Source organism: Perna viridis, chromosome 3 (genome assembly GCF_037379345.1).
Source record: "Perna viridis isolate PV_CMFRI_1.1 ecotype Kerala chromosome 3, ASM3737934v1, whole genome shotgun sequence".
Lineage (NCBI taxonomy): Eukaryota > Metazoa > Mollusca > Bivalvia > Mytilida > Mytilidae > Perna > Perna viridis.
Window position 1 is genome coordinate 12,697,853 of NC_142447.1, and position 13,157 is coordinate 12,711,009.

Sequence of the window (13,157 nt, forward strand, 5' to 3'; positions counted from 1 at the left end):
GATGACCCGTTGAATAAATCAGTTTTCATGGTGCTGATGGATACACCATAACGATCCACGAGTTCATGATGACGACCATAAAACTTCTGAAGTGATGACTTCAATCTTGTAGCAATATAACCCTGTTCCAGAAGCCTATTTGTTAGAGTTCTAGCGCGATACAAAAAGTCTGCGTAGTCCCGGCAAGCTCTGGCATAACGTATGAGTTGTGATATGAACACTCCATACGCAGGAGCCGAAGGGATGTTGCCACAGATGAAAGGAAAGTTGACAATTCTGAATGAAAAGTCATCACGTTTGTCGTAAAGTTTGGTCAATAGTTTTCCTTTTCCATCGATTTCTAAGTGTAGGTCAAGATATGAGGCTGACTTCACAGTGTCTGTGGTATGATAATTTAACTTCTTGTGTGTTTTCATTATTTAGCCTGCTATGTGCCTAGAAGTAAATTTGTTATTATTCAATCCGCAGTCCCATGTTCTTTTCCCACCCATTTGTCCGATCTCCACATTCCATTCCCCACCCCATTGTCAAATAGCCATGTCCCAGTTCCCATCCCCATTCTCCAATATCCATGTCTTATTCTCCAACCCGATTGCACCATCTCCATTTTCCATTCCCCACCCCCATTAACCAATATTCATATCCCAAGCCCCTATCACCCAATCTCCATGTTCCGTTCTTCCACCCCAATATCACAGTCTGGATGTCCTATTTCTCGCCCCACCCCACTACCAAATCTCTATGTCCCTTGTCCATTCATATTCAACATCTCCCTCATGCGTAATACACACGACTTATACACGGTACAAAATTAATTCATTATTATTATCTATTTACTACAATATTTAACATAAAGAAATTAAGTAAACTTTGTTAAGTATCAATTTAGCAATTTTGATTTTCTGGTGTCCCATGACCTATTGTTCCATGCCACGTTGAATGAAAAGTTTTTTTTTTCCATCCAGGTTCTATAAAGCATTACAATTACAAAATTGGTGTCATTTTTATCATGATCAAATATCGGAAAAATAACGAAAAGTCAGCAGTAGAATGATTCAAATACGTCAAAATCTCAAAATATGACCTAAACGTGAGCACATGAATAAAAAAACGATTTCAGAATTAAACACTTTAGTGCCATTGTTTTCCTTTCCGTAAGCTCAAAATAATACTTTGAAGAGAAATACTTGAATGTCTATGATTCATTATCATTACCTTACGACAATTTTTGGACTCAATGTCATATTTAAGGGATGCCATGTCTTTAAAATTTTCTTGATACACAGCTGTGTCTGAAGTCAGAGGGAAATTAGTGTGAAATTGCTGCCATATTTGTCGAACGGTAATAATGAACCTTAATAACCGATTGTGGATGCTGTACAAACAGTATATATGCGTAAGTGAAAATAATGTAAATAAAAACTTTATTTTTTTTAGAATTAAATATGTCTACTTAACATTTGTTCTAAAGTTTTGTATTTTGATTGTTCTATGTTTGTTTTGTTATTAATTAATTAAATATTTCATTGTGTTTTTAAGTGGCTAGATATGCTAAACTTCTAATAAATCTGTTGAAGTGAATCAAATAAAATTTATGTTTAAACAAATATTAAGGTTCAAAATATTTTTTATACAAATCAATTCCATTTATCAATAAATCATCTTGTCAATGTTTTACTATATATCATTATTATACTACAATATATCGTTTGATTTTATCATCTAATGACGAGATATTGTGGTTATTATTGTTCGTTACAAATGAATAGATAGTTTGGGAAACTAATCTGGTTTGCGGTTAAGTCTGTGGATAAGTTGAAACTACATAGTAAGAAGATATTCACTTGAAACTATCATTCTATTTCTTCCACAACTGATTTAACAGGTAAAAGTAAATCTTATCTGCAGTAATAGCTCGATTATTCTTAGTTTGAATTTAATTCAAATTTATCTTTATCTTCCTTAAAAGTTTCAAACTTTGTCGTAAATATTAACTTTTTGTTTAATATTGCTTTTGTGATATAAAAGAATGTTTTGCTTTTATACAGAATTTTTTAAAGAAATCATATTGATTTTAAAATGTGTGTCTGCTATATAGCTGTCAAAATGTTACTTTGTATTAATAGTTCTTAACTTAAACCCTTCATGTAGGTTGACAAGTCACCAGGATGTCCGTCAGATCTTTTGCTATACTTTTGTTTGTTGGAGTGGCCATTGCAGACCTTGGACAAAAGGGATACAGTCCAAAATATAACATTCAAAAGTATGGAAACCCATCGGATACCAAAATGGACCAGGATATAACGTTGGTTATGATATGGGCAAACTATGTGGACTATTTGGACTAACCGATTCATTGGGACTTGGTGGAAATGCCCTGAATAGGTACGGCTGGTATTGAATGGGCAGTTTTGGTGGATATGGAATTGACGAATTCGGTAGAATTGGAATGAAAGGATACGGTGGATATAGAATGGGCGGTTATGGGGGATATGGAATGCAGGGTTACAGAGGTTACGGAATGAATGGTTGCGGGGGATTCAGCAAATTTGGTAAGTTAAAATTAATTATTACAGTAATTATTGTCAATATTTCAATATGTCGTCTGCTAGTGTTTGTTTCATACCTTTTTACCTGGCACCAATCTTGATTCAAAATGAAAAACAAATTTATATTATTATCCTTTGTTTTACTTCTCTGTTTTCAACTACACGTTTGTGTATTTCAGGAAAGTAGATGGCTACATACTAAAGTTTGGATTAGAGAATTCCAAGTACAACTGATTTAAGGAAATTAACTTTCTTTAATATGCAGCATATTTTGTATGATTTTTATACCGATTTGTAAATAAAAATATCAAAATAAATTTCTGTATTGTGTATTCATCATAACATGGATAATGAATACATACAAATTCATTTTATAAGAAAATCATAACAGTCGTCCACTAGAAAGATAGAAAACTTGTACTCTTTTTTTAAATTACAGTAGCGGTGTTAATATAAATCAAAAAGGGTGGACCCCAACTTAATTCACTCTTAGTTCTCGTTCAAAAACAGTTACAGATCACATTTATAACCAGTCTTAGTTTGTAATTCGGCTGCTGTAATTCTGAAGGAAAAAGTATATAAATTTTGTATGAGATTGACACTTATCAAGAGCTACCGTTCTTGGTTTTGTGTATTGATCTACGGATGAAAGTATGGTTTTCTGGAAAATACAAACATGTTTACAAAAAAGATTATCTATACGTAAAACAAAATCTCGTGTTAACTGAATATAACGTTGCTTGTTCTGCCCCATGAATCACTTTTACCATTGGTGTAGTGTCTGATTTGTTTATTGTTTGGTACATTTAAAAGAACTTGTCTTCGACATGATTATGAAATAACGACAATCGTAACAGATTCTAATTCAGAGTGAAGTCAACAAAGACTATGATTAAACTGAAATCATACGCTTAGACACACAAAACAAACACCTCAGAAAGGTATAGCCAACAACTCTGTGTACAGAGCTCAGATAAAAAAGAAGAAAAAACAACTTAGCATGAAAGACAACGAATGGATATTGTAAACTTGGACTTTGTCGACTAGTTTCGTGTAAAAGGAGAAATTTTTCACGATACAAAAAGTTTTTGTAGTTTCGGCAAGCTCTGGCATAACGTATGAGTTGTGATATGAACACTGCATATGCAGGTGCTAAAAGGATGTTGCCACCGATGAAAGGACAGTTGACAATTCTGAATGAAAAGTCATCACGTTTGTCGTAAAGTTTGGTCAATAATTTTCATTTACAATCGATTTCTAATATATAAGTGGAGGTCAAGATATGAGGCTGACTTCACAGTGTCTGTTGTATCCTTTATCTTAAGTTCTTTCTGGTAGATGCGATGTGTAAAGTCCCCGAAATTAGGATTGTTTAAAGATAATATGTCATCTATATAGCAAAAAATGGACAAGTAGACGAAATAAGCCAGAACGTTGTTTACTATTGAAACAAAAAAGCTGATTTCGCACGATGTAGCTAGCAATGCTCTATGTGCCCCCCAAAAATACTTTATAATCATGTTAACTTCATGTAATTCAAAATCAATATAAAATATAGTTCAAATTGAACAGACATGCCAGAATAGAATTGAGACGGGTCGCACTCAGTGGTGAACACTCAGAATGGACTCAGGTCACAAGTGGCATTCCACATGGGAGTGTGCTTAGACCTATCCTGTTTACGATCTACATTAATGAACTCCCAGATGCAATCGAAAATATATGGCAAAGTGATTTGCGGACGATACAAAAATTTACGCAAAAGTGAATACAAACGACGATCAGAACAGCATGCAATGGGATATTGATAGCCTAATAAACTGGTCAGATAAATGGCTTCTCAAATTCAACAAATCAAAATGTAAACATCTCGACCTAGGTCAAGATAACGGAGCACAATACACCACGAACCAAGAAATATTTGAAACTACTACACAAGAAAAAGACCTTGGCATAGCTATAGACAGCAAATTAAATTTTCAGGATCATATTGACATACAAGTTGAAAAAGCCAACCAAAATTAGGAATGATCAAAATAACATTCAAGTATATAGATAAAAATATGTTTCTCGTGCTTTACAAGATTATAGTGCGTCCCCATCTAGAGTATGGAAGCTCAGTATGGTCGGTCATAAACAAAAAAGAAGCGGTACAAATAGAAAACGTACAGAGACGGACTACAAGACTTCTCAAAAACATCCAACATCTAAGTTATGGGGAGAGACTGGTGTATCTAGGATTCCCGACACTACAGTATAGAAGGGAGAGATCAGACCTAGTAGAAACATACAAGATCCTTAATAAGATATTGACAAAGTTGAATGCGAAAACCTATTTCCAGTGCGTGAATCAAACACCAGAGGTCACCAGCAAAAAAATATATAAGCAACACTGTCGAACAAATAAAAGGAAGGCAAGTTTCTCACAAAGAGCGGTTGATAATTGGAACGGATTACCAGACAACGTTACAAAATCCAAAACTGTAAATAGTTTTAAAAGTTCCATGAACGATCACTGGAAAAACTATCCAGTAAAACTTGTGCCGAGTTTCTATGGGCCAGGAGTAGGCATTAGAAAAGAAAATCTTATCAATATGGATCTGAGACGCGATGAAGCGTAGTTACCAATCAACCGATCTCGGGACCTGATGAAGATGAGACGAAACCACAATGGTTCTAACCCGGAATTGGTCGAATTTTAGATATACTTTCACTTTGCAAAACGAAAGTATGATACGTTGCCGTTGGTACTCTGCAATGAAATGAAATAATGGCATTCTGTGTGTTGTGGGACATGAAAAGGTTGTTAACAATGACAAAAACAATCTGATCAATTTAACTTCCTACTTTAAGTTTACTTAGAAGATATTTATCAATGAAAACACTTACAGTAAGTTTTTTTTGTGTATTTTTGTTAGTTAAGTAAATTAGTTTGTCGAACATCGACAATGGGGTCACGTACAAGTTATCCAATTTGAAGCATCCTCTCTCTTAAACATTATACATTATACAAAAAAAGAAAGAATTTTGCGTATTCAGGCTAGTTACAATAACGAAACCTTATATTCACATATGCTTATGATAACATACACTCCTTGAGATGTTCATGTTTCCCATTTTAGCATTCGTGCATCGTTTATCATGCATTTACACATTGTTTTGTGTTTGTTTAAATGCACAATAAACACACAATAGAAGCGTTCGTTGAACGCACAATAGAAGCATTCGTTGAACGCACGCTAGGAGCATATGTTTAAACACATAATAGGAGTGTTTGTTTGAACGCACCATACAAGCATTCGTTTAAATGCACAATAGAAGTGTTTGTTTATTTTTGTACTTTGATTATTTCCTTGATTTAACTGTTATTTTTATATTTTTTGCTATTATTAATTTATATAATTTCATTAATTTTATTTTCTCCTTTTTCTGTCTTTATTATATGTCAAAATTATTATTTTTGTCGTTCATCTATTGTGCGTTTAAACGCACGATAGGAGCGTTCATTTATCGTGCATTTGTTGTAACATATGATAGAATATGTACATCTACATATGTAGAATTTATTTTTTATTTTATTTCCTATTTGCAGAAACACATTTACAATAAATGGTTAAAGCAGTAAAAATAAGACATAGTTCAATAAAGAGACAATATTATACATATATATCGTACCTAGAGTGACCTTAGGTTTATTGTAAAAAATATTGATATTAATAGAAGTAATATCATATTAATATACAATATACATATATATATAGTAGCTGTAATTCTTAACAGTATTTTGTCTAGTTTGGAGACATTCTTCAATATAGTTTGAAAGAATATTAAGTACCATTCTGAGTAAGAATCAGGCAATGAGCGGCACATCATTTTTCCCCAATTTAGTAATTTTTGCCTAAAAAATATATTCAGTACATCTTGAAAACAACCAAAAAGCTATTCAAGGTTATCCTGAAGCATCTTTGATATAGATATTTTTGACTGCTTACATAGGGAAAGAGTGTAGGATAATTTTCCTGACATTTTTCCATAGTGCATTTCAACTAAATTTGACAAGTTATCCAATTCGAAGCATCCTCTCTCTGAAACATGATACATTATACATTACAAGTCAATAATATACATTTAACAATACAGATATTTCTAGACTGAACAGAACATGTGATAAAAAAAGAAAGAATTTTGTGTATTCAGGCTAGTTACGATAACGAAACCTTCCATTCACATACACTTACGATAACAAACACTCCTTAAGACATTCACGTTTCCCATTTTAGCTTTCGTGCATTGTTTATCATGCATTTACACATCGTTTTGTGTTCGTTTAAACGCACTATAACACACAATAGAACCGTTCATTAAAGGCACGCTAGGAGCGTACGATTAAACACACGATAGGAGTGTATGTTTAAACACACAATAGGAGCGTTTGTTTGAATGCACGATACGAGCATTCATTTAAATGCATGATAGTAGCATTCGTTTATTTTTGTACTTTGATTATTTCCTTGATTTAACTGTTATTTATATATTTTTTGCTATCATTAATTTATATAATTTCATTAATTTTATTTTCTCCTTTTTCTATCTTTATTATATGTCAAAATTATTATTTTTGTCGTTCTTCTTTCCTGCGTTTAAATGCATGAAATGAGCTTTCGTTTATCGTGCAATTTAACGCATGATAGAAGCGTTTGTTGATTCGTTTATCATGCCTTTGGGTATTGTGCGTGTGGGAAACCTAAACGTCTCAAGGAGTGTAACCCTCCGTCCACATGTATGCATGATAGTCTAGATAATCATGATGTTATGGTTCGGCACTTGTTAATTAGACTTTTAAGCACAGCGAAGCAAAATGAAAATTAACCTTCCAAGGCAACATGATAATTTGGACAATGCACATGCCTGCTTTTCACCATATCCGTCCATTCTGTTTTTCCATTAGTTGCATTTGTGATAAAGCATTGTCATATAGGTATAGTTAGAATATTTCAGCAAGGGTCAACTGCGATTGTTTTTTTTTTTTTTTTAATGGAATGAGTTGTTAACATCAGAAAATGGTCTTGATATACAAGGTATATACATGTAATTCCCTTCATGATGGCCCCTACATGACTTATATTAGATGTATCAATAATGAATTGAATCTATGCTGAACATCTGGAAATGGTATACCTTGTCAGAGGAAATGAAAGGTGTGTATGAAATAGGTTTTTAACATTTTAATGATTTTATAGTAAATAAGTACTGAGAGCTATAGCATTGCCTATATAATGTAATACTATCAAATTGTAAAAGAATTCTGTTTCAACCTAGCATATGTGATATTTCTCCTAGTTAAATTTCAGTTTTTCTTTCATTGCAGGAGTGATAGAAATGAGGATGAAAAATAAATTTTTATTGATAATAGTGTATGCAATTATTTTGTGTACAATTTACTCCATGTACACCAAAGAACACAGTGTACAAGAATATATTGAACCTGCAATCAGACGAATGAAACATTTTGACGATAGTTTTCCACCTGATTTACCGAAAAACCTAACTGCATTTGACCCAAGAATGACATCTCTTGAAAAAGATACGTTGCTTGATATAATGAATACATTTGACAAAAAAATGACAGAACTATCACTGATTTATCATCTGTATGGTGGAAGCTTGCTTGGACTTTATCGTCATGGTGGTATAATTCCTTGGGATGATGACATTGATGTTTGGATCAATAATTCGCAGTCAGACTTATTTAAAAAGGAGTTTGCCAAATTAGAAGATTTCAGTCTTTTTTCTCCAAGAAACGATACATGGAAATTTTATTCTGTAGGAGGTACGTCAATAACTGGAGTAGATTATAAGTGGCCTTTTGTTGACATTTTCCAGTTTGGTGAGAATAAAACACACACATGGGATATATCATCACAATATAAAGAATTATTTGTATATAAAAAGACAGATGTTTATCCATTGAAGAAATGTAGATTTGAAAAACTTTTTCTCAACGTCCCAAAAAATCTTGAGAAAGTAGTAACCACTAACTATGATCCAGAAATTTGTGCCACAAACAGATTTGACCACAAAATAAACCAGCCAATCCAACAACAACGACATGCATTACCATGTAAACATTTAAACCAATATTTTAAGTTTCATAAACCATCATGTAGAGATGATTCACCAATTAAATGATTGAATATCATTTTTGAAAGGAGACTTACTTTTAATAATAGAGCAAAGTTAATAGACAGAAGGATTTTCTCCGAGGGATGCTAGTAATTTCAGTTTTGGATAAAAGAAGATGATGGATCAAGGGTTATGGGGTTTGGAGCACCACTTTTACATGTATGATGGAAAACTTTGTTAATTTTGCAAAAAGATACAAATGAATGAGTTATTGCCCTTGGTAATTTTCTTTTACTGATTTTCAATGTTTTCAGCTTAAGCCTAAAAACACATATCTCTTTCCAGGAAATCAACCTAACCTATCGTTATTAAGTGCCTACTCTTAACATCTGACTACTGTTTTATGGCCATTTTGGCTCAAGCATTGTTAAATTCTAGATTGTTTCTCCATTAACTCAGTGTAAGATGTTTCTGAAAAATAAAATAATTTACCTACCTACCTGCCCTACTTTTTTCTTGCTGGTAGCAGGGAACAAAGTTTTGGGGTTTTTTTTTGGCTTATATTGGAGGCTTATGGTATATTGTATATTAAATTGGTCAAATGTTCTATGGATGAGAAAGTTTCACTTCTCACAAATTATCATTACTACTTATAGGAGGTAGACCTAGGGTTAGGGACATACCTCTTGAAATCAGTGATATGTTTGTATTCTATTCAATTTCACCAAAGCCTATTAAGCTCTCATTTGAAACAGAATGAAATCAGTTACTTTGATGATTACATGAGATTGATGTAAAATGCTAAATTCAAAAGTTCCAATGATTTGTAAGAGTTGTGTCCCTACCTTAGTCTACCTCCTTAATTTATTTTTTATTTTATTTTCTATTGCAGAAACACATTTACAATAAATGGTTAAAGCAGTAAAAATAAGACATAGTTCAATAAAGAGACAATATTATACATACATATCGTACCTAGAGTGACCTTGGGTTTATTGTAAAAAATATGGATATTAATAGTAGTAATGTCATACTAATGTACAATATACATATATATATAGTAGCTGTAATTCTAAATAGTATTTTGTCTAGTTTGGAGACATTCTTCAATATAGTTTGAAAGAATATTAAGTACCATTCTGAGTAAGAATCAGGCAATGAGTGGCACATCATTTTTCCCCAATTTAGTCATTTTTGCCTAAAATATATATTCAGTACATCTTGAAAACAACCAAAAAGCTATTCAAGTTTATCCTGAAGCATCTTTGACGTAGATATTTTTTTACTGCTTACATAGGGAAAGAGTGCGGAATAATTTTCCTGACATTTTCCCATAGTGCATTTCAACTAAATTTGACCTATCAATATCTTAAAAACTCAAATTTTACAAACACTTTGATGGTTATTTCTGGTGGTTATCAGATATTATTAATTGGTTAATGCAATAAAGCTTTGCGTTTTTTCCTTCATGTGCCACACCTTATATAAATTTTGCCCAATTCTTAGACGGAAAATTAGACTTAATTCTTACTACTGAATGCTATTCAGCATTTTAGCATATTGTAGATGGATATCTGGGATATATTTATGACGTTTTGTGAAATGTAGATTAAAAATACTAGATTTTATTTTGCATCTTAATTAGCATCACATTTTATAAAAAAAAAATTAATTCTGTCTTCAGTTTTGCTATTATTACCGTGTACAGGGGGCTGATCCAGGATTTTAGATTAGGGTGGTGCACAATTAAAATTTGTTTAGGTTATATTTTTGAAATATTCTTCTAGAATGAGTGCAATGTAGATATCTTTTGTGGTAAAATTTGTGAGAAATGAAAGTTTCAACCTTAAGCTGCCTAAATCTACCCCTGACAATGTATGCTTTACAAATTTTAGGGGGGGCACATCCCCGCCTGAATCCACCCCTGGTTTACAACAAAGACTAGTTATGCTCTTTGGTATATTATTATAGTGTGCATCTTTGTTAATTTTACCTTATACAAGTAAAATGTACCCTTTGGCCCTTTAGTTGATTTGCCCTTGTCTTAAAGAACTTGTCCCTTGAGTAAAATATGTTGATAAGTAGCAGGTTTCTTTTCAAATATTTGACAGAGAATGAAACAGATATTTCAAAAACTCATTAAGTTCACTGATTTATTCAGAAACATTTACGGACTACAAAGTCTTGTTTTGTCATTTCGATATTGCATACACTTATGAGTTAAAAAGTATGTAAATTGTACAAGAATTTTGCACTTGCTAGAGTTATTGTTCTTGATTTATGAGCAAAATGAATGTATAGTTTTTAAATACATGTCTGTATGCAGAAAATACTATAGTTATACAAAAAAATGGCATATGTAGATTGTTTGTTAGGTTTTTTATTTCTTTACCTTGAATCACCTCTACCAATGGCAGTGTCTGAATTTTATACATGGATTTGATTTTAAGTATATTGTTTGAGAAAAAGGTAGAAATAACAATGTTATAAATGTATGTATGGCAAGCTGATACATAATTTAGATTCAGTGTAACATCTGCTGTATTATCTAACAACGCTTAGAAGTTAAAAACTACTGGTAGGTAATAAAAATTTCTTGGTCTAAGGGAGGTAATTGCAAAAAATTAGAAAACATATGAAATATACTTTTGGGAATTTGTAAACCTGTTGCACATGGGCTTGTATCATATATCAAATGTGCAACCCAATTAGTACATGTATAAACAGGAAAGATTAATGTATACCAGTACTAGTCAGGCTGTGTATTTAATAGTTAGACATACTTTGACTCCTACGAGGTTGACTTCTGTAAGGTACCTGAAGTTGACTCCCCTGAGGCACCAATCATTGGCTCCCCCAGTGAGGTACTGACATTATCCCCAGTGGTTCATGTCATTGACTCCTCTGAGGTCCATCATATTACTCCTGTGAGGTACCGGTCATTGACTCCTGTGAGGTACATGACATTTCTCCTTTAAGGTACCTGTCATGGACTCATCTGAAGTTCAGATCATTGACTCTTGTTAGGTACCTGTCATTGACCTCTTTAAGTTCATGTCATTGACTCCTCTGATGTACCAGTCATTGACTCCTGTGAGGTACCAGACATTACCCACTTGAGTTTGATATCATTGACTTCTGTGAGATACTAGACATTACCTCATGAGGTCCATGTCATGGACTCCTCTGATGGTACATGACATTACTCCTCTAATGTACCTGCCATTGACTCCAGTTATTCTTACTGTGATCTACTAATTCAGGACCTGGCAAACATTTATTTGATGCTTTTGTACATCTTATTTGAATTTCTGATTTGAATAAGACTTTAATTTACCTTTGGGCTTTAAAGGTTACTAAACCTTTGAATGAATTGGAAATTCTAGAAGTCATATGTTTGTACCCATTTGTGAGCTGTGCTAAATTCTTGTAATCCTAGCTGTAGGTTGGGAATGTCATGACTATGTATAATCTTAGAGTTTTGAATACACCTATACAAATTCAGGAATGGTCATCTTTAGCTTTTTTTTATTTTATAATGGGCTTCATTTGGAATAAAATGATTCACTCAAAAAAATGTTATTATGTGACATATTTTTTATTACTAATTCAAATAGTTTTCATCAATTTTGATTTGTGCAATGAATTTTCATACAAAGACAGCTAGTAAAAGTTACTTAAAGTTAAAAATAAAATTTGCACACAAACTTTAAGTAGTCTCCCTTTCAAATAGAATATATTGCTTCCATTGACTTTTTCCTTACCACTAGAAACAAATTTGTTGTAGCAGTAGTGAATTTTAATGTTCCAAAGGTTCAAGATAAACAAAATGAAGGTTCAAGATAAACAAAAAAATGAAAAACAGAAGGCTCCCTAGAGCCTGAATTGCTCACCTGGTTCATTTTTCACCTTTCAAGGATTGGCACTACAATTTCAACCAAATGGAGACTTTTGTAGGCCTTGTTGTTAAGATCATTTTATTAATTGAAAGTTTTTTTCTATTTATAATGGTTTTAAAGATATTGGCTAAAACTGCAAAAAAATGTCTTTTTTCTTCTTTCAAGGGCAATAACTCTAATAGGGAGTCATCCTACAACTTCCACACAATGGAGACTTGTGTAAAGCTCTTCAAACCTTGAAACTATTGACTTGACCCCTACGTTCTATGAAAAGTGATGGCAATGTTTATAAACAGATTAAGAATCCAAAAACATTCTTTGTGTGGGATACCTAAGGTATTCATATCAACTTAAAAATCCGACAAGAAGTTTACTGACTACAATGATGAATGCCAAGCAATGTCAATAGCTAACGTGGCCCTTTGAGTCAGGTGAGCTTATCAAAATATGTGATCTTTGGGCTCATAAATCACACTCTACATGGTTTGTAGATGTTCAGGTATTATTGTCATGAATGTTGATTCTTGTTATTTTTGTCAAAACCTTCTCTATAGGTTAGTACAAGACCTTACCACTCAGTGGGAGT

The 13,157-nt window shown here is 32.7% G+C and overlaps 1 protein-coding gene across 2 annotated transcripts; it reads left to right on the forward strand.

Moving 5' to 3' along the window:
- Positions 1-5,261: 5,261 nt before the first annotated feature.
- On the forward strand, positions 5,262-11,036 carry LOC148621056 (uncharacterized). Of its 2 annotated transcripts, none has more exons than XM_088575069.1 (2): positions 5,262-5,351; positions 7,918-11,036. In XM_088575069.1, the coding sequence occupies exon 2, from the start codon at positions 7,929-7,931 to the stop codon at positions 8,736-8,738; it is 810 nt and encodes a 269-aa protein (XP_088431195.1). In that variant the 5' UTR covers positions 5,262-5,351; positions 7,918-7,928; the 3' UTR covers positions 8,739-11,036. The 2 variants fall into 2 exon arrangements, with proteins under 2 accessions (XP_088431195.1, XP_088431194.1); XM_088575068.1 differs by having other exon boundaries at positions 5,299-5,439.
- The last annotated feature ends 2,121 nt before the right edge of the window (positions 11,037-13,157 follow it).

Coding starts and splice junctions, on each gene's coding strand:
- LOC148621056 (XM_088575069.1), top strand. CDS start 7,929: ATGAGGATGAAAAATAAATTTTTATTGATAATAGTGTATGCAATTATT.